This window comes from Gobius niger (genome assembly GCF_951799975.1).
Source record: "Gobius niger genome assembly, chromosome: 11".
In the NCBI taxonomy this organism is placed as follows: Eukaryota; Metazoa; Chordata; class Actinopteri; order Gobiiformes; family Gobiidae; genus Gobius; species Gobius niger.
The window spans coordinates 15280897-15307644 of NC_136862.1; the positions used below are offsets into that span (position 1 = coordinate 15280897).

Here is a 26748-nt window from a genome sequence, read left to right on the forward strand (position 1 = left end):
TTTCTTTTCTCCTGTTTTCCTCGTCATACACACTTCTCCTTACAGCGGCTGATTGGAGGTTTTCTTATGGGACCAATGTTCAGCAAAAAATATAGCTGGAGTCTGCTTCAATACACGCACAAGGAGAAGGCACAATATTTCGGAAAGTACAGATCTGTGAAACACCAGAACGACACATTCATTATTTTAGGAACAGCAGTATTTATTTAAACAGAGAAGTTAAGGTGACATAGTATCTGCCTAATAAATAGCCCGAAGAATAGGGCTGGACAATAGGATCAACATGAAATAAATATATAGGTTTAGGTCCGATTTGAACTCTTTTGAGAGTGCTTCACGCTGAACACTGTCTGATTAAAAACATTTGTATTGTAGGCTATGCTTGCATTGTTGGGTATTAAAATTCAAAGCTTGTAACTGGAAGGCTTTGGTTTTTATTGTCCCGCCCTACTCTATAAAGTTACAGCCAAGGTCAAGAACACATTGGGCTTAATGAAATGGACTCATCAGAGAAAAAGAATAAATGGAACCAGTCCATGCCCGGACAATCCATCTTCCCAAATGGAGGACAAAGTAGTCCAAATCTAGTAAAAACCTTCTACAGGTGAATCCGCATGCAATTCTCTCATCATTACACACAATAGATATTTCCAATCTGAATGAAAGCAGCTCAGATGTACTTGATCAAACATACAACAATCACTTTATCAGCCGCAAGGGAAGAGATAAAATGATTTACTCAAAGACGGATTTTCTCCAGAGCAAAGTTCATACAACAACATAGAATAAAATTAAGTGATTGTGCTTTTATAACCCAAGTAGGACAAATAATTAGAAGACAAGATGTACATCACTTTATAAAACATTAACACTTATATAAAATTTGATTTTTGAAGCACTTCTGTGGCAGTAAACAATTTACAAGATGGCTGGTAATGGCTGAATATCACTTACAGTAAAAGAACGAGACAACTGACAAGCAAAGAGCACACGTCTGCATCCGGCAGTCGTCATGACAACTTGAGTGGGACTTACAACCACAGTGCATTCAGCTCACTTCGGCAGTCATGTGCATCAAAACAGATAACAATAAAATGTGCATCAAATCCAAGTCCACAGATAACGTTCTTTTTTCCAACACCTAATGACAAATGAAAAGAAAGCCAGGGCTTGTGCAGTTTCTTTATAGTCCTCTTTTTTTCTGTGCCATAAATGTCCTGCATCTGAAGCAAACGACATATTTTTGTTTATCCTCTTCTTTTTCTTCTCACCTTTTCAGGAACTGAAAAAAAAAGGTAACATAAGTGTTTGACATACTGATCGATATGCATGTTTGAATTTTACACTTGATCTTGATTATGTTTTATCATGGGTGAAACCTTAGACCTGATTTTTTTGGAAAGTCAGTTCTGGAGGAATCAACAAACTTCGAAGTTGTAATGTGAGAAGTCTGTACCGAGGCTATACTGACATTGTCCATCTTCTATTCAAGTCAATGCAAGTTATTACCTTCCAGCAGCCATATCCCCTCCATGTTTGGTCCGTGATTCTCCATTTATAAAAGTGGATGATTTCTTAGTGTCAGACTCCCTGTGTGTCTGACCTGATGGGAACGTGGGGCGACTGTATAGAGGAACATCCCCAAATTCTGTAAACCACAGATTAAATAAATAAATAAATACTACTATGAGAAACATAATTCAAAAAGACTGTCGTGATTGTTACCTGAGTGCTGTCGGTTTTTGCTGCTTCCTTTAGCTCCTGTTGTAGTTTTGTGCTTTTCCTCTCCCTCATTCTGCTCAAAGACACCCTCTCTGATCTTCTGTGTTCCTGCACTGCCCCGTCGACCCCGCGCCTCTCCAGAGCCCATCCGGGGCAGCGTGGCCCCCCTCACCCTGTAGTCTCCGTGGGACATTGGGCTGGTGAAGGAGAGAGGCATGCATGTGTCTGGGGAGTGGCCAGAGGGTTAGTGTCCAAAGCAAAACAAGTTCAGTGGAGAGATAAGGTGCAGTGATAATGTACCGTCACTGAAGACGTCTTTGGGATGGCAGCCAGGAACAGACTGGTTGTGTTTGTGTCTGCGGGGCCTCTTGTGTGTAACTGCAGGACTCATGTTGCTGTCGGTGGACAGGGGGCTGCTGGGCCGCTGCTGTCTCCGCCCTGGAATCACAAGGAGCAGTCACAACCGTGCTCACAGTCTGACTCTGCATTGCATTACAATTAGTGTCCTGTAATTAAACTAACATTATCATGAATAATACTAAATCAAAACACTTCTGAGCATGCAGAATTGATTGCAATTTAAGTGGCTAAAATATTCAATGTGAACTGATTGGTTTTATCTCCAGATTTTGACCAAAGATGAACTAAATGTCTTATTTTTATTAATCCAACAGTCACCAAGAGACACTAAGTGACTAGTATGAGTACACAGTATATAGTGTGCCTGGTCATGCGTAATACAGTAAATCTGTGGTCTTTGAAAGTTTGCACCTGATTATGTTGTGATTTGTGAATGCATAATATTGAACTTTATCCTCTGCATTGCTCACCTGTGTCCTCTGTATATCTGCACATTCGTAGCCCCACCAAGTCTCTGTTAGAAGGCAGTGGCTGGCTGAAATCCCCATCTGTGAAGAATGATCCCTCGGACGTGCTGACGATGCTGGAGCGGCCCGAGGAGATGTTGTCCTCAGAGGCTGAGCCCCAGCTGTTGACCATGGAGCCAGTCACTGACCGGTCCAGGTCTCCGGTGCTGGAGGCTGGGGTCTGCTCCAATCCTGGGTGCAGCAGTTTGAGTGGAGAGGAGTGGATTCTCTGAGCCTTAAGGTGCTGTTGACCGTGGTGAGGGCTGTAAACAGTGGGCTCTGTTTCTTCTTCCTCCTCTTCTTCTTCTAACTCCTCTTCATCCTCTTCCTGGCCATCAGTGTCAAGGCTAAAAGACAGAAAGAGGTTACACTATATTTCAACTGAGTCAACTAAGTGGATTAACCCGCTTTTTCATCTTAGGTTTAGTGATAGCTCTATAATCTGTAGGCAACCCAGTGGTCTGGCCCACAGATTTTGACTGAAAAGGGACAGTGATTGGTAGGTGGTGCGAGCAGTTCAACAGACGTTTGGGCACAGAAATGTAGTCAGTCCTGAGCATCAGGTATCTCAGTATCAAAAGCCATCTTTACTGTAATAAGTATTTGCTCTATAACTGGTTCACTCAGCTCACGAATAGACAGAAATGTTGGGGCTATCATGTTATATGTCTTGAAGTAAAGCTCAAATATGCCAAAAGAGTTGAATGTATATATTAGTATTACATTACTCATTATACAATACATTAATTAATGCCATTTCTATTCTATTTCATACAAAGCCTTCTGGCGTGTCTGGTCTCTGGTCTTTGATGTAAGACTATGCTTTGTGTTTGGAATAAATGCTTTTTTTTCCAGACATGGTTTAAACTTGGTGTATCCTTATTTATAGAACACAGTTACAGAACACAGTCCTAGATTTCATCCTAGTCCTAGATTCAGAACTGGTTTAGTCTTTGTTTAGAACACATTCTCAATTCCGACCTCGCTTGGTCAGTGGATCACTCATTTAAAAAGTGTTTCATGCAAATATGACATTCAGCGCGAGCACAACACTAGTTACCTCCGCTGTTCATTTCCATTGTGCAGAGAGGTGATTGGTAGTGATCCTTCAGAGTGAGAAGAGGCCGGGCCCCTGACCGGAGGAGTGGGGCAGCTCTCTGCTCTGTCCTCAGGGTTGTAACTAAAAGAAAAGGTCAAACTTTCAGGAATCAATGTAGCTAGCAGCACCACATCAGTCAAACCCACAGGAAATATATGAAATTTAGAGCTATGTCTCAAAACATACAAAATTTCAATCACAAGGAAATGTCAAGAAAACAAATGGGTGCCACCTCTGTCGGTGTTATTGATGCATACTGGTAACACTGTATTAGCTGTATGTCAAAGTGAGATGTAGGATTAATGGTATAGCATCCAATGCTGCGTTAGCTGACATTTTCCAGCACATTTTGATAACAATATTTGGTTTTGTTGGTGCTGGGTAATCAGTGGTCTAAGTAGTGTGTGTCTTCCATAATAAAAAAGACTGAAATGGACATACAGTTTCAGCCTTCAACAGTACGTTTAGTGCTTGGTTGGACAATAAGAAATGTAACCAATCGCAGCCTTTTTAGAATTGGCTAAATGTCATTTCATATGCCGTACTATTAAACCGTGCCTAGAGCAACATGGCTGCTCCCATAGTGTGATCTTTTGGCTTCACTTTTGCATAATGACGTACAGTGGCACAAGGTAATCACTTCCCAGCACTGTTCCAGGCTTGACCTCAAGGCATCCACATAATGAGGATCCAAATTCACAATTGTATTCTTAAATTATCATTCTGTTATTCAGACAAGCTCTACATAGTGCTGCTGCTGTCAAAGCTTGTCTAAGAAAAGATGTGGCTTTGTTTTGGTTGCAGGTGTTCACACGTGATATCAATTATGCCGCACGTTTGATGTTATTGAGAAAACTGTTTTGTCACTTAGCGGGATGCCATTGTGTGGACAGAACAAAAAAACAAAAAAAAGATCAAAAGAAGCCAAAATTGTGGAAGGTTTAGATGGTGTTAAGTAGATATTAACATTTGTCTGTTGATCTGAACTGGAGAGGATATCCAGACTCATTACAAAGATAGTGAGTAATTGACTGAATACCCATTACCTTGGCACCAAACTATTATTACTTCACAACTACAATAAATGTGTGCTTATGTTCCCTTTTTTTGTACTATTGGCTTCACCAAAAGGAGAAAGGTAGCGAAGTGATGTATGCAGTATGTGGAATAGTAAAGTCCCAAACCTCATTTGCACAATACTTTTCTCCTTACCTGTTTTCTAGGGGCAGACTGTAGTCATCACAGTCCCATGCATTGGGAGGGGAGGCTGCTTCTCCCCAGCTCACTGCATTATGTTTTGGTATCTTCTGAACACGCGCTGCCTTCTTTTGATTTTGACTGCCTGCAAGGGGAAAACAACAGGGAGGTAAAGTGAGGCAGGCGTGTGGGTTTGATATGAAAAATGTCTTCACTCTCTTTGTGCATTACCTGAAGTGCCACTGCTGCCTCTGTCGGAGCTGTGGTGGGAGCCCACAGTGCTGTGGTCCAAGCTTTGGTTGTACGGTATGGTTTTGGGGTGGATCATTTCACCTCCTTGATGATGTTCTGTAAAACAAAAATGACATGTTATACTATGTCTGTGAAAGTCGCTATATAAATAAAGATCTTCTTCTATACTGAGTGTAACCTGGTTATTTGGCATATGCTGGTTATGACAGTATTCTGGAAAAGATGTTTACATGTGTCTGAGAAACCAGGACACTCTGACATCCCTGTTTACATGAGCAACTACAGTATCCTGGATATTTAGGCTCCACAGAGGGGCGGAGCTAATGACGAATATGGCAAGGAGCTAAATACTTTAGCAATGTTGCTAACGCATGTTTTTTTTTTTTTACATTTCTATAGCACAGGGACAAGATCTATACAAAGAAGCACTTAATACAGTTGAGTTCTTTCCCAGCTTCAGAGACAGACGTGAGAATTTAAAAAAAATAGAATAAAAATGTGTTTGATTCAAGAGCCGTGCTGACTTCCACCGGAACCACAGAGCAAAAAAGTAGTTGTTTGTTTAAGGTTTTGCTCCTGCCATATCTGTTTCAAAAGTTCAGACATGCTCTGTACGTCAGCAATGGTGAAAAACCAGGATACTGTGTTTACATGGTACAGTATCCTGGAAACTGTGGAAATATCCCAGTGAGAAAATCCTGGTTTCTAATAGCCTGGATTTTGGCTTATCTAAACTGAAACCAGGATTCTGTGTTTACATGAACCAGACAAAACCAGGAAACTTAAAATCCCCATTAATAACCTGTATACTTAAGTTACTTTGACAAAATGAAACATAATTAAGCGCTAAATAAACTATTGCCAATAATGGTTGGGATTTATTTAGCACTCTATAAGCCTGACAAGCACTACTCCGAACTTGGGGCTGAACTATGTTGCGGCTGATTTGCAAGAACCTCTTCGATGAATGCTAAAACAACCCAGCACAGAGGATGGCTTTTTTCCTCTGAGAATTTTGTTTTATTCTAGTCTCCAAACACTGCAGTATCTTTAGGTATCATTACCCAAAGATGCTGCATGTGCACAACCAATTAGAAGGTGTGACACAAACAATAAAGCATCTTTTTAAGGGTTCTGAAGTGTTCAAATATGTATTATGTGAAAAGGCGTTGTGCTGCGATATTAATGGTGTGCTATCTTCACCTTTATTGAACATATTCTGCTCCATGATGTTGTACTGCATCTGTGCTGCAATCTCTTTGGGAATAGGAGGAGGGTTCGGAGGTTTCCAGCATGGTATATCCACTGCTTCTCCTATGGCGCCCCCCATGGCTGCTTTGTTCTTAATATTAGACTGGATGAGCTGGGTGGTTGCGTAGGGAATTGGCTCGTATGTGGCAGATCCCGTCGGACTTGCAAAGCACAAACTTGAATTGCTAAATGCTTTTATGTCATTCAATTTGTTGGCCAAATTGACATCGCTGTAAATGGGCATCTCCGAGCCGAGCTGCTTGGCGTCTGGGTGGTTGCCGTAGTTCGCAATGCAGTCGGCTGTCAGACAAAGAGAATAGTGTTAATTCACAGGAGGCATGCACTGTTCATTCAGCGGGATGTTATTCATTGTGCGCACGGACCTGGCCGGCTGTAGGTTGTCATGTTGCTGTCACTGGTGCCGTTGCCGTTGTTGCAGCAGTTGATGCTACAGTCTTTGTGATTGGCACAGGCATTTGGCCAGTTTTCAGGCAGCCACAGATGGTTGAGGGGCTCTCCCATGCCGAGGAGGCCAGGCCTGGTACAAGGAAGAGAGCAAAGCTGTCAGTCAAATGCGGTTTTCAAAATATTCAAAAACATTTCATTTTGCTTGAATAATTATTTGAGGAATATGTTTGTTTGTTTTTCCCCACTTGTAAATCTAATACAGTAGAAGTATGGGAGGAAGTAGTCATTACATCAGTAAATACAATTTTCTACAACAAAACTTGGCCATACTAAGGGGGTCATTTACCAAGTGTTTGCTCATGTGCAAAACAAGATGCATGTACTAAAGAGCATTCTCTCTTTTACATATCAGGTTTGGGCCCCTAGCACTAATTTCAAATGGCAAATTCGATGCCTCATTCCCACAAAAAGCAATGTTATTTTCCAACTTGCACTTGTCTTGATAAATTACCCTCCAAATGTAGTATTAACAGGGGTCAATGTAGCAGTAGTAGTAGTAGAAGTAGTAATAGTGGCAGAAGAAGAAGTAGGAGTAGAGGTAGGATTAAGCACAGTAGAGAAGAAAGAGAAATCAAACCCAGGTGGTTAAAATTTACAGTGGTGAGACACTTCCCCCTAGTGGATGGATTGTGCAAGTGCAGTGCATGAACCAGAGAACACAAAGAGACAAAAATATCTCTTACCTGCCAGCGCTGCACACAGACTCTCCCCTTTGATAGGCAACTGCAAAAGAGAAGCAGAAAAAGCATGAAATCTTGATGAGCTGTCAAAACGAGGGAACAGCCCAGGGCGCAGACGCACACGGAGAGAAGAAAACTCATATCAAAGTCTAGACACTGCATATTCCCATCTATTTTAAAAGATGAGAGCTAAAGCTTTAATGTAAAATATGACAACACAAATAATTGTCAATGCATTTTCCAAAAGCAGCACAATATAATTAGGAGGAGAAAACTGTTGTTTTACCACAAGGAGCATCATTCTAAGACAAAAGGAGTTTAGCATTTACTATATTTATCGAGAGTAAAAGCACAATCAGTATAACCTAGTTAACATGAGCCCTCAGGGCACCACAGACACTCAAAGGAAAAACACAGCTTTTGGATACCTGTCACAATAAACAAATTGTTATGGTCTAATATCATAAAGTATGCGACGCGAATACTGGCTGTATTGTGTATTAGTGCTAGTAGTCACTTTTTCAACAACTGCTTGAGATGAATTAAAATATTGACCAAAAAGAATGAAAATGAAAAAATATTGACTAATATAAAGTTCAAAAATATAAATTTCATCCTGACATATTGTTGCAAGATGCTGTAAGAAAGGCGTTGATGCGTCACGTGGAGTTGCAGCAGATCAGAACAAATAATCTGATCTATGTAATTTGCTGTACATGGCATGTTCCTGGTTCCTAAAATGTATTATTTTAGATAACTTATTTTAGGCTTTTGTCTTAACAAGAGTCCTACACTGGCAAACCGCCTTTGATCTGCCCGATCCCATCAGATCTTGGAAGCTAAGCAGGGAAGGGCCTGGCTGGTACACGGATGGGAGACCGTTTGGGACACAGCTGGAAGCCTGGGGTGTATGTAGTGAGTGAGTGAATGGTTAGTGGTGGTCGGAGGGACCGATGGCACAGACTGGTAGCCTCGCTTCCATCAGTCTACCCCAGGGCAGCTGTGGCTACAACAGCACCACCGAGTATGGTGTGAATGAATAATGCTGACAGTGCAGTGTAGCGCTTTGAGAAACTTCTTAATACAGGCATGTAAAGCGCAATACAAGTGTAAGGTATTATTATTATTAGATATCATTTTACTTATGCTTTATAAAGTACATACCTGTAGGTGTAAAGGTAAAAGATGGCACTGTAAGAAAGAAACACAGAAAAGGTCTCATGAATATTAAGTACATATTGAGCACAATAACACATGCACATGAAAAATGTGTATGTACAGAATACAAAAACAGGTGAGGATTTTACAGAAGTATATTTATGCGCAAGGTATATATTCTTAAATAAATGACATGTACGCATAGAATACACTGACCTAAAATGAAAAACATTTAAAGCTTCTGTTTTGAAATAGCTGTAGTTATTATTTGTGTGCGACACTATATCCATAGGGTGGGAGGAGTAGCCAAAATATTTACTCAGTGTTGAGAAGAGAGATAATAACTGTACCACTGACTTCTTTACCATGTACAGTATGTAACTGATGGCTGCTGGTCGACCCACAGGTGAAATGAAAGCAAACATTTGGCTGACACTGACACTCAGAGCAGGTGAAGGTTAATATGCGTGACAGACAACCTCGGGACATGCAGAAAATACCAGTGATGGTGTCCCAGATAAGCTAATGGCAGGTTGACAAGCCCTTGCTACAGAGACATGTTTAGCTTGTGAGGAAATGAGCAGCTAAAGGTCATCCTTTGAACGTCTGATTATTTCCAAATGCAAAGTGTCTCATTTGCGTGTGAAGTCTGTGTCTCAAAGGAAGATTAAAGCCGAGTAGTTTTCACCCTTTTGATGCGCCCTGACTATTATCTATCATCGGCTATTCATTAAGATCACTCAGAAGTCATCTGCTGTTTCTGCAGGTGAAATATGGCAGGGCTTTAACACATGTGACCTTTAAAGATATCTATCCTTACTGAATTTAGTATGACAGAACTGTTGTTTTGTTTTGAATGTGCAGATCAATCTTCTTTCATGAAATAGCAGGAAAAACAGACCTTTCCTGATGCCGGTATATGTGCTGCTGAGGCCACTTCTCTTCTTCCGATGCCGGTAAAGCCACACGCTGAAAATCATCAGGATCAGCCAGCAGGTGGCGCCAATGCCAGCGATAAAGGCCGGTTGCCTCACCACATCAGAGATCTGAGACAATGTATCTCTGGCCTCAGTGATATCCATCATCTGACCTGCAGAGTCTAAACAACCGGAGGGATGACAACAGCAATTATGTGAGGAAATGAAAATAAGATCTCGTAGTACTGTGGAAAAATAGGGGTAATACAATGGTTCTTAAATTGTCTCTGTCCATTTCAGCCCTTAGAATCTACTTGTATAAATATGACAGAGAAAAGACAGTGTGAGTGAGTGTATAAAAAGATCTATATTTTAATGATGAGAGAGCTGTTCATTGCTTGTAAACTGTTGTTTGATATATCTCACTTTTGCCCGAAATGTCACACCTTCTAGCCACTAAACAAAGGCAATAACGTCAGGAAATGAAAAAATAATACTGTGCTATTGTGAAATATTGCACTTTCTTGGAGGTTCGTACCCAGTTGAAAAAAAGTAACATCACTTCTAGCTCCGGGGCCGGCGCCGTTACTTGCTGCTACTTCCACACTGTAACGGATTCCAGGGGCCAAACTTGAAATAAGCACCGAGTGAGTTGCTCCATCCACTGACTGGTTCACATGATAGCGGCTCTCATTACCCAAGCACCAAATCTGTCAAACAAGTGAGAGCAAGATGACAACCATGGCCTGGGGGAACATGCTATAATAGTAGGAACACAAAGGCATAACTGCAAAACACAGGAGTCTGTTTGTACCTTGTATTCTTGAATGAGTCCGGCTTCTTCTTGTTGTGGGGGCGGTTTCCAGGCAACAAGGATGGCAGTCCCATTGGCATCAGTCTTTGCAACAGTAACACCCTGGGGTGCTCGACTCGGGGCTGAGACAATGAGCATAACACTTTAACCACGGAGACTTGTCCCTTATGACAAAGCTACTATTGTTTAGCCAGTGCGCGTTAAATGTTCTACAACAATATAGGTGAACAAAAGAGACTCCTGAGTCAGGACTGTACAGTAAGTCTGAAGCTCTATCAAACACAAATACTTAATAACATCGCTATATTTAGCCTTGTGCAAACAAAATGTGCACAGATGGAAGAGGCATTGGTCACATTATTATTATTACATATTAATATTGTGGAATTTGCTAATAGTTATCTCACAATAACAATCAGAATCAGGATTGTTTTATTGCCATTGTCATGAATAGGTTCACAACTAGGATTTCTTTGTGGTTCAATCATGCAACATGAAACACAAAACATAAAACAAATAATGTAACTTAGATGAAAAATAAACTATAAAAACTTAAAACTGTAAGACTATTAGGTCATGGATAAGTAGATTAAATTTAAACTATGATGAAGACAACAACAATTTGATATGGAACAACAGCGTGACTGTGTATATTGAGAGATTACAGAATAAGAAGGATAAATGCTATCCCAAAAAGGTACCACTGCAGTTGTGAGAAACAAGGCTGCATGTAAGAGGTTTCAAACCATCCATCCATCCATTTTTTTCTTCCGCTTTATCCGGGGCCGGGTCGCGGGGGCAGCAGTCTCAGCAGAGATGCCCAAACTTCCCGATCCACACACACCTCCTCCAGCTGTTCTGGGGGGACCCCGAGGCGACACCAGGCCAGCTCGGAGACATAGTCCCACCACCGTGTCCTGGGCCTTCCACGAGGCCTTGTCCCACTAGGACATGCCTGGAACACCTCCCGCGGGAGGCGACCAGGAGGCATCCGAAACAGATGCCCGAGCCACCTCAGCTGGCTCCTTTCGACGTGAAGGAGCAGCGACTCTACTCCAAGCTCCTCCCGGGTAACTGAGCTCCTCACCCGATCTCGGAGGGTGCGCCCAGCCACCCTGCGAAGGAAACTCATTTCGGCCGCTTGTATTCGCGATCTTGTCCTTTCGGTCATGACCCAAATCTCATGACCATAGGTGAGGGTGGGAACGTAGATCGATCGGTAAATCGAGAGCTTTGCCCTCCGACTCAGCTCCCTCTTCACCACGACAGACCGATACAGCGACCGCATCACTGCTGACGCCGCACCGATCCGTCTATCGATCTCACGCTCCATCCGTCCCTCACTCGTGAACAAGACCCCGAGATACTTGAACTCCTCCACTTGAGGCAAGGACTCCCCACCGACCTGAAGAGGGGAAACCACCTTTTTCCGGTGGAGAACCATGGCCTCGGATTTGGAGGTGCTGATCCTCATCCCGGCCGCTACACACTCGGCTGCAAACCGCCCCAGTGCGTGCTGAAGGTCCTGGTTCGTTGAAGCCATCAGAACAACATCGTCCGCAAACAGCAGAGATGAGACTCTGAGGCTCCCAAACCGGACACCCTCCGGCCCCTGGCTGCGCCTAGAAATTCTGTCCATAAAAGTAATGAACAGAACCGGTGACAAAGGGCAGCCCTGGCGGAGACCAACACGCACCGGGAACAGGTCTGACTTACTGCCGGCAATGCGAACCAAGCTCCTGCTGCGGTCATACAGGGAACGGACAGCCCTTAGCAGAGGGCCCCGGACCCCATACTCCCGGAGCACCCCCCACAGGGCACCACGAGGGACGCGGTCGAACGCTTTCTCCAGATCCACAAAACACATGTGGACTGGTTGGGCGAACTCCCACGAACCCTCGAGTACCCGATGAAGGGTATAGAGTTGGTCCAGTGTGCCACGACCAGGACGAAAACCGCATTGTTCCTCCTGGATCCGAGGTTCAACCATCGGCCGGATCCTCCTCTCCAGCACCCCGGAATAGACCTTACCGGGGAGGCTATTCCGGGGAGGCTAAGGAGGGTGATTCCTCTGTAATTGGAACACACCCTCCGATCCCCCTTTTCAAACCTTCCTTCATTTTGCAGAAAGTGAGCTCTTGTGACTAGGCTCTGTTTATTTCTCATCAAAATTCTCCAAAATCGCATCCCCAGAAACTAAAGAACATCTCAGCCATCAACATACCTAAGTATTGGGAAGAAATAATACCTTCTTGTAACGTCTTGACTACTTTCACATCACTATCGGCTCCCTGGAACTCATCAAAGAAAGGCCGCACTTTGAACTCGTATATGGAGGCTTTCTTCAGCTGAGAGACGACCACTCCATCCTCCTGTAGTGCCCGAACCTCCAAGACACTCCACTGGCTGTCAGGCTGCCCATGATCTGCTGAGGGCCTGTACAGCACCTTATAGCCCTGGATGTAGAGGGATGGCTGCTCCACCTTAGAAACAAAGATATAATTCAGTTTGCAGGATTAGGATTCAGGGGTTAATTGCTTTCAAATCAAAATGACACTTTATAGTCGCAATAAGCAAAAGACTGCAGTTATTTGGGTAATAAAACATCATTTGCAAACAACATACAGTATCTTGTCTCCTACGTATGGATACTAAGTTCTCGCCCTGAGGCTTAGACCTTTATGCTGAAATGTATGCGATTCTTGTATTACTTTTTTAGCATTTGTTCTGCTGTTAATAATAAAACATATATTGCTAAGTGAACATTGTAAAACATGTTAGAAAAATCCCCATTAGATTATGTTCTCCTAGTGCTTAGGAATGGCTTTAAAGTTACATTAAACATCCTACGTCCTACAGGGATTTTCCATGCGTTAAGACACAATGTTCAGCCACATTATGAGGTCATTAATAGTTTCCGACTAGCGGCATTCTGTTTAAAATTATGTCTCAAGTCCCTCTGAACCACATGTTCACAAATGTTTTCCAGAGATGTGTTCAAAGGGCTGCTGCAGGAGCATCCAGACGGAAAAAAAATATACCGCACTGGGTCACTTTGAATGCTCACTGGGTTTGAGTCAAAGCTGCAAAGGGCTAGTGTCCTTGTTTTGTCCTGACTCCCACTGTTTACTGCAGTGGAGGGTGCTGTGATATTGAGAGGAATATAACAAAGACAGTATAATGCAAGGTGGTGAATTGTGTCAAAAAAAAGCTTATGTTTATGTAAGAAAATGTCATAGAGTAACGTTATTGTACAGTTTCTCTTAGCCTGATTCAAGAGTACATGAACAGAAAAAAAGATGTGGGCTTCAATCATGTTTAAAGACAGGGGAAACACTGCAATTGTCATTTTGCATAAATGTAAAGGTAAACATGTTTGCGCATTTCAAATTCTGTTCTTTATAATAGCTGCAAATTGCATGTTTTCGGAAGTAGGGGTGGGAGGCTTTCAAAATAAATAATACTTATAAATAATGTTTCTGGCAATTGCTATGAAAGGCTGCATTATATACCATCCACTTCAGCCTGACTGAAGATGACGAAAGCACAGTTGGTGTGTGCAGGTGGATCACCACGTCCCCCAGCTCCCTCTGGATGTGACGGTGATCCACTCCCAGGATGGTAGAGCTGCCGTCTGTCCAGAAATACAACAAAACACATTTGTTCACTGTGAAATCCTTATCAAGTGCATTCACATAACGTTAGAACATTGTAAAAACCACATCGTTCAATATCAGCTATGTGATCCAAATACAGGTGTTTTGACCTGGACCTATCCACATTAACCCTTGCATAAGAGTTAATTTTCTGTGTCAGGAATAAAGAACTTCATTGATGTGTTATTTTTTGACTGCAGTAAGAAGAAGTGGAGGAATTACTCAAGTTTGTGTCGTTGAGGGACAGTTGCCAAAACTCCACGGACCAAACCACACAATTATAGCCCAACGAAAAGCAAATATCCGTTTTTACATCATGACCTAATGGGATGTTTTGCCAGGAAATTAAAAAGATATTGACAATAATTTTCAAATTTTAGAGTACTTAAAGTACAAAATACAGTGTTTAAAAAAGTTAAAATGATGTATTTTCCTCCCCCTATATGTTCCAGCCATTTCCTCATGTGTAGAATGAGCCCAGACCTGTTCACCACAACTGCCTCTAAAATCCTGCACTGTCACTCAAAAAGTTGTTACTTCGGGTTCGAACGGCCGTCATGCACAAGCTATAGAAGGTGCAGTTACACGTATGACCTGAGGTGGCAGTAGTGAGTATAAAAAGGCCAACTTGCATGCGTTAGTTAACCTGTTGAACCCCGGCTTGACCAGTACCTTTTCTCCCGTTCGGCTTTGCCCAAATCTAAAAGCTTCATGACTGGAGTTTACACCCTCATTTGAAAGCAAAAGGCCTACAAAACTCATCTGAGCTTCTTCCTCATTATGATTGTCACATTTTTTTCGTTTTTTGGTTGTGTTTTCATCACACTATTGTTGCGTATTTGACATGTTTTGGCTACATTTTTGTGGCTTGATCACAGTTACATTACATAAAAAAGGCGACAAAAAAGCAATGAAAATGCAATAGAAGAAAAAAAGCAATAAAAAGGCGTCGAAAATGTATAAAAAAAACCGTATGCTGCAAAAAAACCATCACAAAAAAGCAATGAAGATGTCATAAAAACTTAAAACATAATAAAAAGCAACAAAAAAAATCACAAAACATGACAAAAATGTGATAACACAGGAAGAAGATTAGATGAATGTTGTAGGTCTTTGCTTTCAAATGAGGTGTTACATTGGCCTATAGGCTGTAAGCTCCAGTTGAGGTGGGGGTTAACTCCAGAAGAGAGCATCCATACTGTTCCAAAGGATTTTTCTGTGTGTGTGTGCAATAACACATTGCCCTGAATCTGAAATGATGGCAGACAATTTTAGACCCTATTATATTCAATACAATATTTCAGACCGACCTTGTGTCCGTATTGAGTCAGATATAGGACTGGGATCGCTGAGGCCAAAAGCATTCAGCGCTCGGACCATGAACAGGTAGATGGCCCCAGGCTTCAGGTTCTTCAAGACATAGCTCTGCGACTTCACATGCTCTGCCACCGTCACCCATCTGTTGCCTAAGGTGTTGCTGCAGGGAATAACGGGAAAGTGAGAATTTCCCATTTGAAACATGCAACTGATGTAGGGGAGCAATAAACCAAATGCTACTAACCTGAATGCCTCAATAACGTAGGACGTGAGGGGAGAGCCAGCAGATTTCCACGTGAGGGACACAGAGTTGCGGCTGATGTCGGTCACTTCAGGTTTAGACGGGGCGCTGGGGAGGAGGTTGGGGTCGAAGGGAGGGCTGGTGTGAACTGGGACCCCAAACTCTGTCAAATGAAGTTATTTTATGGTTAAAATGTTATCATAACGTTATCTCAATCTGCTGTATTTAATCAATGTTTGGTTTGTTTCTTCTTCTGTATAAGGAATAAAAACATCATACACATCAAAAACAACTGGAGGATAAAGACAGCTCGAGGTCAAAGGATGTGAAGGGAAAGGAGAGACATTCAGCAAATCAGTGCCTGTCCTGGAATGCTGAGGTTGAAACAGTGTTGCATGTACATGGCAGCAGCCCTGACCACTCGACCACTGGATGTGCTGAGCCTGGTCAATTTTAAGCCAAAGTAAAATTTATTTGTTTCCAGTAACTAAACAACTAGAGGAAGTGCTGAGATCCAATTTTTCAAGCCAGTTTTGTCAGATCTGTGATGGCATTTTCGGTGCGGTGGGTTTGGTCCTCTAAAGGATGATAAAAAGAATGATTTTCACTAAATGGCACAAGAACACATTACTTGCAGATTCCGCTGATAGTGCAAATGTGTGTTGTTTCAACTGCTCTGAATGGTGGTTTGTTCCATTAAAAAAAAAGAAGTATTGTACATTATATCATTCAAATCATACCTCAATTTATGTCACAATAACATTTAGTATTTATCTTCTACATAGATGGTTTACCTTCTACTTGTAAGTGTGCAGTCCAGGCAGCCTCTCCACTCACACTGGTCACAGCGCAGGTATAGAGGCCTGTGTCTCCCAGCTACAAAAGAGAAACGTACCTGTTAGTAAACTTGGCCTACAATTACATCAGAGGCGTATACTACGAAGCTGGATTAGCGGGTTAGTGGAATAAGTTCAGGGGTTAACACTGGTTTTGCCGTACAACAAAGCTGGATAACTTTCTATCAGGGTAGATCTCCATGGTAAAATTCCCTTAGCACAAAACCTGCTCTGGACCAGGTTTAGTTCCTTGTTAAGATAAGAGGATGGCTCTTTGACCAATCAGAGGAGAAAATCCTCCACTTTGTCATCCAAACTCTGTGGTGTCCGGAGGGGGTGAGAGGGAAGAGGAGGAAGCACCTTAAGCAGCAGCGAGAGAAGTCCTTTATCTGAAAGTGCGCAGCATGGGTTTTATGAAGTAGTGACATTGTGTTGTAACTTTTTGTGCACATGTGGGTGATGCAGTTTGTAGATGACTACATGAAAAAGGCTTATTTCTTGTTCACATAATACTATGAGTGTTCCACTGCAGTTGAAGATTGTTAACAAATGCGAACACAGGCCTTCCGTTCATGCCACTGTATAATATATTCGTCATGAGTTTAGAGATAGATTTTGATAGTCAAATTAACTGTGTTGGTGTCTCTCCTGTGATTGGCAACTTGGCGCTGACTCCTCCTGTTTCGAGAAACCCAGGGATAAATAAACCGAATGATAACACTCTTTACAGTACCACTTATCCAGACGCTCCATGTCTGGCTTTGTCAACCCGGGTTAGAGGAACTAATCTGGTTGAACTAATCCATGTTCAACCAGCTTCGTAGTCTAGCCCTCTATTCATTGATATTGTTTGTTGTTTACCTTGGCGTAGCGGATCTCCAGTGACCCAGTCTCAGTGAGGGACAGGCGCGAGTCCACAGGAGACACCAGAGTACCATCCTTCTTCCACTGGACAGAAGGAGGAGGGGTTCCACTGGTTTGACAGCGCAGCACCACTGTACTGTCCACAGCCACCGTCTGATTAATGGGGCCCTGCTTTATTACAGGAGGAGGATGGTCTGAGCCCGCTGTTTCAGAAACACAGAGACAAGTGGAGAGTTAGGAGGAGATTTTGCCTGTGGCCATCCGCATACTAACATATTCCAAATACTGTTGAGACAAAATTTAGAGTTTCTGTTTTTCACTGTTGCACAACCAATATAAAGTCAAATGGGTGGGAATAGTAGATCTGAATAAGAAATTAGACATAATTGCTTAAATGAGGAAAATTGCAAATGCACATATTTTAGCAGACTCAATACTGGACCGCACTTACACAGACAGTTTTTATTCCTTCTTCCCCCAAAGCGTGGGTGTGGCAATTTCATCTACCAGAGTTTTTGCTGCACTGTCTATTGCAAACCCCAATCAACTGACAACCTAAGGCAACCTCAGAAGATCAAAAGTCAAACTGGGTTTAGTGAGAGTATAAACCTGATGTTGCATTATTTATCTAAATGAAGCTGAGAGACCTTTTTCCTTTTTAATTAACAGAATAATGTACAACTCTATATATATATATATATATATATATATATATATATATATATATATATATATATATATATGTATTCAGTGCTATTCACAAATTCATCAATGTAGGCAAAACACTAACTGTTCTGGTCTTTGTTGGTAATAGGGATAATCTAATGAATACAAATGTGGTTACATTAATTGACCACATTTAGATTCTGCACCGATTTTCAAAAATCTAAGAAAATTGGTTAAAAACAGGGATAGCAAATAAGGCTGGCAGTTCAATGGAATTTACTTGATAGGTGTGTCAAATATAATAAACAGCACATTCCATTAAACTTAAGCAAATATTCTTATATGTGTCTTTGCATTATTTGTCAGAATGTAGAAAAAGGAAATGGAAATTGTAAAAGCAATGTTTAAAAACACTGGAAAATGAAAATGGAATGGTGCCAAAAGATGAAAGCCTGATAAGATATAAAAGATGTTGAGTGGAAAAAAAAAAAAGGTGAAGAGAGAACAATGGGTTTGGAAAGGGTTTGCAGAGGCAGTGGTGGAAAAAGAAATCAACTTTTCCCCTCCAGCGGAGAGCAACTAATCGTTCATTCGGCAGTAGGTACCGCTAGGACCGTCTCCAATCACGACTGCGCAGCTCGGGCTAATAACAAACCCACTTAGATAACGCGCCTCTTTCTCTCACTTTAGAGAAACCCAGTGGATGTGGAGAAATAAATAAAAACAGCAAAATAAAAAGGCATGATAGACGCGCAGGACGGAAAAGTGCCTGGGGTAATGCAGACCAGTTATTTCCATACAAATGTGGCACTCCAAACGGGCAGAGTGCTGCTGAAAATTTGGGGGAAGGGAATAGAAAAAGTGAAGTGCCATAGACCAGTGAAAATATTACACCCAGCATGGCCGGGGTCTTTTTTCTTTCCATTACCTGTATCAGATGAAGGGCATGCCTGTCATTTCCCTACTGGGGGTGCAGCAGCAATTTGAGCAGCGGATTATCCATTATTACTAATAGACCTGTGCAGCGCGACTCACTGTGTCTAGTAACTATCTGCATAAGCCTAAAGCAATTATCGCTGCTAATTCGGAGTATGTATGGTGTAAAGTTACCTCAACACGTGTACAGGAGATTACACAGGTCATTAAATTGGGGAGCCGCAAGACATTTCCGGTGACGTTTAATTACAAATCTGGGCCTTCAAGCGCATTTAAATTACTTTTTGTATAACAAACTGTTGCTGCAATTATTTCATCAGGAAGGATCTGGAGGACAGTAAATTAAGTACATATGAGTGATGTTATACAAAAGTGTTGCACGTGTTTGCCCACTGGAAGCAAAGAAATATTGACAATTTATTTCATATGGAGTGGCTTTTTTAATACAAGGGGCTCATTAAACTCACTAAAACATCATGTGAATCATAAACTGTAGTGCATAGAATTAATAAACTTCAAAACCATACCAAATAATCGCATTGAATGTTAGCAATATTGCTACCATTACTAAACCGGGGCTGTAGTCGGCAATTTTATGTAGTTAATAAGTATACAGTTCTATGATAGGCAAAAGCAATGTTCACAAACAGGGCATTGCTTCCCTCGTGCTGTAATTGATTAGTAATTTTATAAAACAGCGTTAGAGGCCTGAATGCATTAGCTGTTACCTACTATTCACCAAAACATCCGCCGAAAATTGTATTGAATGTAAAAATCAATAGCCCTTTTTTCCCCAGCACATTGTGTCAAAACAAGACTAAAAACAAAATACTAGATCACGAACAAAACAAGGCTGCAGTGGAGCAAAATTAGGAAATTCATGAATATAACTAAAGATATCTTCAAAACATGTTTCGTCAGGACAAAACTGAATTATTAGTATCTCTAATTGCAGGTTTGACCATTGAAAACTGAGGTACGGATATCGCTAAGTATATTTTTTCTGGTCTAAATTAAACACGGTTACACCTTATAATCCCAGATCCATTTCTAACACAACATAACTTTATTTTTAAATGTTTAAAAGGTTTGCCATATGCTGCCCCAAACCTACAGTCAATCACTACAACTTCCTTCGCAAAGTTATTTTATTACCTGTTTTAAAAATATACTTTGAAGCTTTCTGTGCTGGTTTTGGATTGCGCCTCATGCCTCGCCTCTGGGAGCAGCCTTTTGGGTTATGGCAGTACAATCCAATAGTGCCTTTAACTGTGACAGATAGTATAGTTTCTTTATAGTTAGTGCCTGCCTTCAGATCATTTACCACTGCCCGCCTTGTGCTTCTGACCCAGCACATTGCTGCCCTTGCTGAATTACTGGACAGCTGTGTAAGCCTGTGGAGATGATTCTTGCACAAGACGAGGACAGGACACAAGGTCTGAAGGACGGTCCTAAAATATAACCACATTTAGACCACGCTACAATGACAAATCCCTAATGTTATATGTTCAAAGTCGTGGCATCGATTTTTTACAAGCTTTCAGGTTGCTCACAGTGTACTGTATTCTTGGAATCGCAGTCTAAAATATAGCACTGTAGCCCACATAAACTGACAACCTATTGGTATAAATAAAAAAGTGAATAAACTGTGAATTAACTTGTCTGTATTCTCCAACTTGTTTCTGAAATTACATTGACATGGATATTAGTTGCCAAAAATATTGTTCATCAATGGAGAGATTTAGTGGGCAGCGCTAATCCATAGAGATGGCATTGTAATCATGTGTAGCCAAGGCTCTAGCTTCTTAAAAGCATCTTTATGGTTTATCAATAGTCTATAGATACTCTTATATACCCCGCAAAAAGCCAATTTCTCTGCTCTCCTTAATGAACCCATTACAATTAGACAAATTTAATTGGATGATGGAATTAGATGCGAGACAATAGTGAAATGCTATGCCTTTCAGAGTGACGCTCTTTTCAAATCATTGCCATGGAAACAGAGTGGTTTGAGTCCTGCCAGTAAACAAAATGCACCCCTTCAGCTCAGGCCCCGCCCACTGGGTCGCAACCCAAACAATAAAAGCCCACATTAGTTTATGGACCTGCTCAATCCATTTGCAAAAAAAAAAAAAAAAAAAAAAAAAAAAAGCTTTCATGTTTACCCAAAAGATAAACCACTTAAGACAGAATAGGGGAAAATAACAGTCCCCCCGCTGAAGCTGGTGTTTGTTTACTCACAGTCAGTGACCTCCAGCAGCGCTTTGGTGATCACGCTGCCAGCGATGTTTAGAGCCTGGCAGCTGTAGTAGCCACTATCCGAGCGCTGGACATCCGTAATGGTCAAACTGCCCATCTGGGACACGGACAGGCGGCTAAAGGGCTGTGGTGGTTGATACGAGAACAAGAGACTCTAAAACAGACAGGAGATCCCATGAGTTAAGGAAGGCCATTCATTAGCGTAATCTTAGAGGCAGTTTGGTGTAATGACAGTGCAAGGGTCAGTCTCACCTCACTGCCCTCCCTCTGCCAGAAGATTGCAGGCTGGGGGTTGCCGGTGGCCTCGCACTGGAAGGTGACTGTCCTGCCCACTGCCACCACCTGGTTCCTGGGACGGATTGCAAAAGCAGGGGGCACTGCAGAAGAGGAGGCAGAAAACCACAATTATCCCTGACCACACCTTTGTTATTACTAGCTCAAAATCTCAATGACTATAACAAAATAAAGGGCTGTTTAGGGTTAAATGGGGGGCAGTTCCTTACGCATAAACATAGAGGGAAGTCACTTTGGAGAAGCAGACAGATCAGTGGTTCTAAACTGGCGGCACGGGACCCATAAGTGGGTCAGGGGAACAGTTTTAAAGGGTTGCAAAAAAAAAAAAAATTAAAACAAAACACATATATTGAACTTGGTACTGTACTGAAATGTTAAAGGTGGGCCCTGAAGCTACACAAGATTTGCATGGATTTAAATAGTCACATCTGATTATTTATTTGTTGTCTTTTTAGTAACACCCATTTGATCTAATTATTGAATAATGGATTGCTTCTGTACTGGGTACCTAAAATGGTTCACCAGAATTCTAACCAACAACCGAGATAAAAAAAAAAAGACGTTTGTAAATCTATATGAATGTGCTTCTAATCTATATGCAAATGTGACTTGCTACATTACATATAACAACTAAATGTCAATACACTTCTGCCCAGGTTACTTGTCATCTGCCACTACTATTCCAATGACTCGTAATATGTGCTATCCCGTGGCTAATACTAATTCCTCTGTAGAAAAATAGATTGTGATTGTTTTTCTAAAATGGTATATGGGGCCATAACAGAAAAGCCTATTTCATTAATAACTCTTCTTCGTTGAGATTTCCTCTTCATATTACCAGTGTAAATGGAGACAATAATCAAATTAGTCTCGTTGAACAATGAAGATGCAAGACTCAGCTGCAATCCATCACTGTTAAGATGTCCTGTCTTCCCCTTGTGCTACCATGTGATCTTTAATCTTGACAGATTACCAGCTAATTTCACGGTTCAGTGAATCAATGAGCCACTGTACACTACTATCTAAGGCTGCTCGGATATCAATATTAGCACTAGCCTTAAGTTGCCCATTCCTTATTGCTATTTTGTATTCATAGTTTCTCTTCATATAATTCAGATGGCTCATTTTCACATTCCAAGGTTTAGCCCAATTGCTCTTACTTTAGAGATATGACACATCGTTTTATGAATTGTTGTAACGCAGGGATCTGAAATTAGTATCACAGGAGCCACCAATAGCTCTTAAAGCAGTACTAAGGAACTCAAACCAGGCCATAAGCGGCACTGCAGGTGTCGTAGCATGTTACGGTTTTTTACTCATTAATTGTCCATGAGAGTAAATACTACGCTACAGAAAAGATAAAGGGAGAGAGGGATATTGTACATCCAATTACACAATGGAGATATTTTTTTTCACTCAAACTTGGCTGTAAATACTGTTTAAGTGGCGCGAGCCAGTGATGTTGCCCGTTAGCCTGTTAGCTTCTTCTTTCTTCGTGAGTCCATTAGTGTGTATTGGTGACACCTACCCGGAGGCAGTGAAGTTGCAATTGTGGTTTTCTGTCCAGAGACACCAGGGGGAGATGAAAGACCCCCCAATCATCCCATTAACACTTGTATTACCCCAGAGGGACTACGAAAAGGATTTCATAAGGTTAACAAGTTACTTAGTACTACTTTAACTTAAGGCTTTCTACATTTATATATCCACTGGATGAGTAACATTCAGTCTATATAGAAAAGCATTATGTTGACCTACTTTGTGATCAATACAAAAGAGCAATAAGAGACAAATCAAAACATTTCTCTTCAATTGTTTTAAATATTATCTTAGTATCTTTCCAGGTTGAACTCTTCTTAAAGGAATAGGCCACCGTTTTTATATACTAAGATATGTTCTTACCTCACTTTAGTCGAGTTAATACATCCCCGTCTGGTCTTTGTCCGTGCGCTCTGTCACGCAAACGGAGCACATACGCAGCCTCTCCCACATGTCATATAGCTCCGAAAAAGCTCACGATAGAAGCTACCAAGCTCTTCCACGTGTTCCCTATTTAAATAAAGTTACGTGAAGTGTTTTCATGCGAAGTATATTTACACAGAAATGTAGCATGTCGATTTTATAAGCAGATAAAAAGGGGGACTATATTGTGAGGCGTAATGATACGAGGAGTAAAACGTCCGCGCAGTAACTCCTAAAGGTTATTGACGGAAGTGAGCGGGGGAAGTCTTTAGGAGTTACTACGCGGACGCTGTGCTCCTCGTATCATTACGCCTCACAATATAGTCCCCCTTTTTATTTGCTTATAAAATCGACATGTTACATTTCTGTGTAAATATACTTTGCATGAAAACACTTCACGTAACTTTATTTAAATAGGGAACACGTGGAAGAGCTTGGTAGCTTCTATCGTGAGCTTTTTTGGAGCTATGTGACATGTGGGAGAGGCTGCGTATGTGCTCCGTTTGCCTGGCAGAGCGCACGGACAAAGACCAGACGGGGATATATTAACACGTCTAAAGTGAGGTAAGAACATATCTTAGTATGTAAAAACGGTGGCCTATTCCTTTAAATTGCATAGTTACACAAGAGTCTTCTATGCATAGTTAACTCTCTGCCATGTTTGTTTTGTAGAAATAGCTAATGGTAGTAGAGAGATTTTGTTGTTGAGGATGTTTCACCTCTTTTCCCAGAGGTTTCTTCACATTAAATCGAAGCTTCTTAAAATAAACCAATGTCTGACATTGCTTTGGTTAATCTGGCTGCTTCTCCAAAATTGGGATAGACAGGTCATTTAGGTTAATTACTACTCTGTTTTTGCTTAAAGATTACATGTATTAACCATTTTACCTTATTCCACAAAGACCTTTTGGTTATATGCCATATAAGACGCACATACTGTATTTGTCGATGTGGTAAGTGAGAAGATGGTACAGAGAGAGTGGCTCATGAGTTCCTGCTGCAGTCAGAAGGTGGATGAAGGATGGATGACAACTTACCCGTGTTTACTACAAGAGAGAAGACACACACACACACACACACAAACAAGCATCCACATGAATAATGGCACACAGGGACATACAGAGGCCTATTCTGCTGAGACATATTCTTATAAAAGGGAAACTCAGTGTTCAGGGCTAGTGCTGACATCTGTAAATTTGATTTATGAGGAAATGAACGACTATCCGACCCGCTTGCTTTGGAGCGACTGCGCGAGAGATTACTGTGGCATTTTTGTGTTTGAAGAATGTTTTTCCAACAGTAACACACATGATTACATGCTGCCTATGGCTCAGTGGAAGTGCAACACCGAGCACTCATTACACTTCTTTCTCAGAGCCAGGGCTAACCGTATAAAGCTCTTTTGGCTTGTTACAACTGTTTAAAATGGCAAATACCTAATACCAACCAAATGTTCTGTGTCGGTAAAAATGACTTTGCGGTGGCGACTAACTATTTGAAAATGACACAAAATGTCAAGTCTATATTAGTTTTCAACAGGGCTGGAAAGTAACTCGATATTATTCTTCAGATAATTATGTTTTTGGAAGAAAAAGGACATTGTGAGTGCACCAGTAACAAAGAGAGCCATAACCCAACCAGAAGGTAGGCAGTGAGTAAAGATACTGTAGCTGTAGAAACAGTAGCACAAGCAATGTTATGTTTATTTGGTTTAAGTGCAATTTAAAAACTGTGTATCGTATGGGATATATTTTCTAATCTACTTTCTGCCTCTTCTTGAATAGTTTTGTAGATAACAGATCTTAAACTTGAATAAAGACTAAATATTTTGACCACCTCTGATTTTCAAGTAAGTAATTTTGAACAATATCATGCAAATGGCTTCCCCACACTGAGTCCTCTGTGACTTATTCCTGTTTCCCATTTATTGCCCAAATTAGCCACGGTCCCCTGCTCTCACTGAGTTGTTTTTTTGGATGCTGGAGAAGACATTGTAATTGGAACCATGTCATTTCCCAGCATGCACCAGACCTGCCTTATCTCTAATTAAGTCCTACTGTCCCCGGCCGGTGTCACCCACTGGGTCCCTCTATATGTGTTTACATAGTGGGACGATGAGAAGTGTCTCACCGCTCATTTCCTGCAACTGATTTAAGGCCATGAGGGCGTCACTGTGGCAGGACGACTTTAACCGAATGAATCCATTTCATGCGGTGGAGAAAACATTTATCCTGAATGCTTCGCTCGGCTTATCCACCATTACTATAAAAAAGTCACTGTAAACAAACACAGCTACAAGGGCTTGCTTATTGGAATAGTCAATTGGGACATTTGCTGCTTGAGAGAGTCAGAGGTCACAGAAGTAATCCTTATGCGTAAACAACAAGAACATGGTAATAGCCATGTAGATACATTTAGTGGTTGATTGACAAATTTGAGGTAACTGCTAATTCGGATAGAGGTGAAACTTTTTAATTACTGGGCTGATTCACATGGGGCAAAAGCGGTTTAAATCGTTTGTCATAATCTCTGTCAGCAAATTTGAACAAAAGGTAATTATTTGCTCATAATGGAGTCCAGAGGTGGTGACAGTTTAGGAACATTTTCTGGATATTGGTCAGTGGAGTTGCAATGGCTGCTGCCCTCCACCTGAGATTATGACATCATAACTCTTGAAAAAAAAAAAAAAACATATATACTTATATTTACTCCATAAGTTTGAATACCTATGCAAAGCGATTTTAAAAGCACAGAGAAGACAGTGTCCTGAGCACGTCATGCAGTACTGACCATGAACGGTGAGCGTGGCCGATGCTTCGGACTTGCCCACCATGTTCTCCACCACGCACGTATAGGAGCCCTCATCCGAAGAGGTCACCTGGCGAACAATCAAGGTATGGTCCTCCAGGATTTCAAATCTGTGGAGGCAGCATGGACACAGTGTATCAGGAGATGAAAGCAGAAGTTGAATAGCATGCTTGCATGGTAAATGAGTCTGTGCAGAGGGGGCCTTTGTGCATTACCTGCCCTTAGGCAAGTCAGAATCATCTTTCCTCCAGCGAACAGTGGGAACAGGGTCTCCTTGAACCACACACTGAAACTCCACACTCTCGTCCGCCAGCACCACCACGTTGTTGGGGCGCTTCACAAAGGTCGGCCTCTCTGAGTGTGACAGAACAAGCCAGAAAAAAGCATTAAAATCATTATGATGAATCCTTATGGAAAACCTAGCAATTAAAGCAATTTCGTGACCAGGGTCTGACATGGTTTAAAATTTGATCCATTTCACTAGA

General features: G+C 41.5%; 1 protein-coding gene across 2 annotated transcripts in view; it reads right to left on the reverse strand.

Annotated features, from left to right (window-relative positions):
* Positions 1 to 211: 211 nt before the first annotated feature.
* LOC306970236 (roundabout homolog 1-like) overlaps positions 212 to 26748 on the reverse strand; it is a 124289-nt gene continuing 97752 nt past the window's right edge. For both annotated transcript variants that reach the window (XM_079566114.1, XM_079566115.1), the window contains 25 exons: positions 26479 to 26617; positions 26246 to 26373; positions 21452 to 21576; positions 21182 to 21353; positions 17336 to 17541; positions 16433 to 16514; positions 15642 to 15801; positions 15391 to 15557; positions 13937 to 14058; positions 12673 to 12907; positions 10425 to 10546; positions 10149 to 10320; positions 9595 to 9792; positions 8700 to 8726; positions 7539 to 7578; positions 6771 to 6925; positions 6340 to 6687; positions 5116 to 5232; positions 4900 to 5029; positions 3649 to 3768; positions 2553 to 2935; positions 2023 to 2160; positions 1726 to 1947; positions 1510 to 1648; positions 212 to 1282 (listed from right to left, as the gene is read on the reverse strand). In XM_079566114.1, coding sequence (XP_079422240.1) covers positions 1276 to 1282; positions 1510 to 1648; positions 1726 to 1947; positions 2023 to 2160; positions 2553 to 2935; positions 3649 to 3768; positions 4900 to 5029; positions 5116 to 5232; positions 6340 to 6687; positions 6771 to 6925; positions 7539 to 7578; positions 8700 to 8726; positions 9595 to 9792; positions 10149 to 10320; positions 10425 to 10546; positions 12673 to 12907; positions 13937 to 14058; positions 15391 to 15557; positions 15642 to 15801; positions 16433 to 16514; positions 17336 to 17541; positions 21182 to 21353; positions 21452 to 21576; positions 26246 to 26373; positions 26479 to 26617 — 3854 coding nt within the window. In that variant the 3' untranslated portion in view covers positions 212 to 1275. The remainder of the gene's footprint in view (positions 1283 to 1509; positions 1649 to 1725; positions 1948 to 2022; positions 2161 to 2552; positions 2936 to 3648; positions 3769 to 4899; positions 5030 to 5115; positions 5233 to 6339; positions 6688 to 6770; positions 6926 to 7538; positions 7579 to 8699; positions 8727 to 9594; positions 9793 to 10148; positions 10321 to 10424; positions 10547 to 12672; positions 12908 to 13936; positions 14059 to 15390; positions 15558 to 15641; positions 15802 to 16432; positions 16515 to 17335; positions 17542 to 21181; positions 21354 to 21451; positions 21577 to 26245; positions 26374 to 26478; positions 26618 to 26748) is intronic.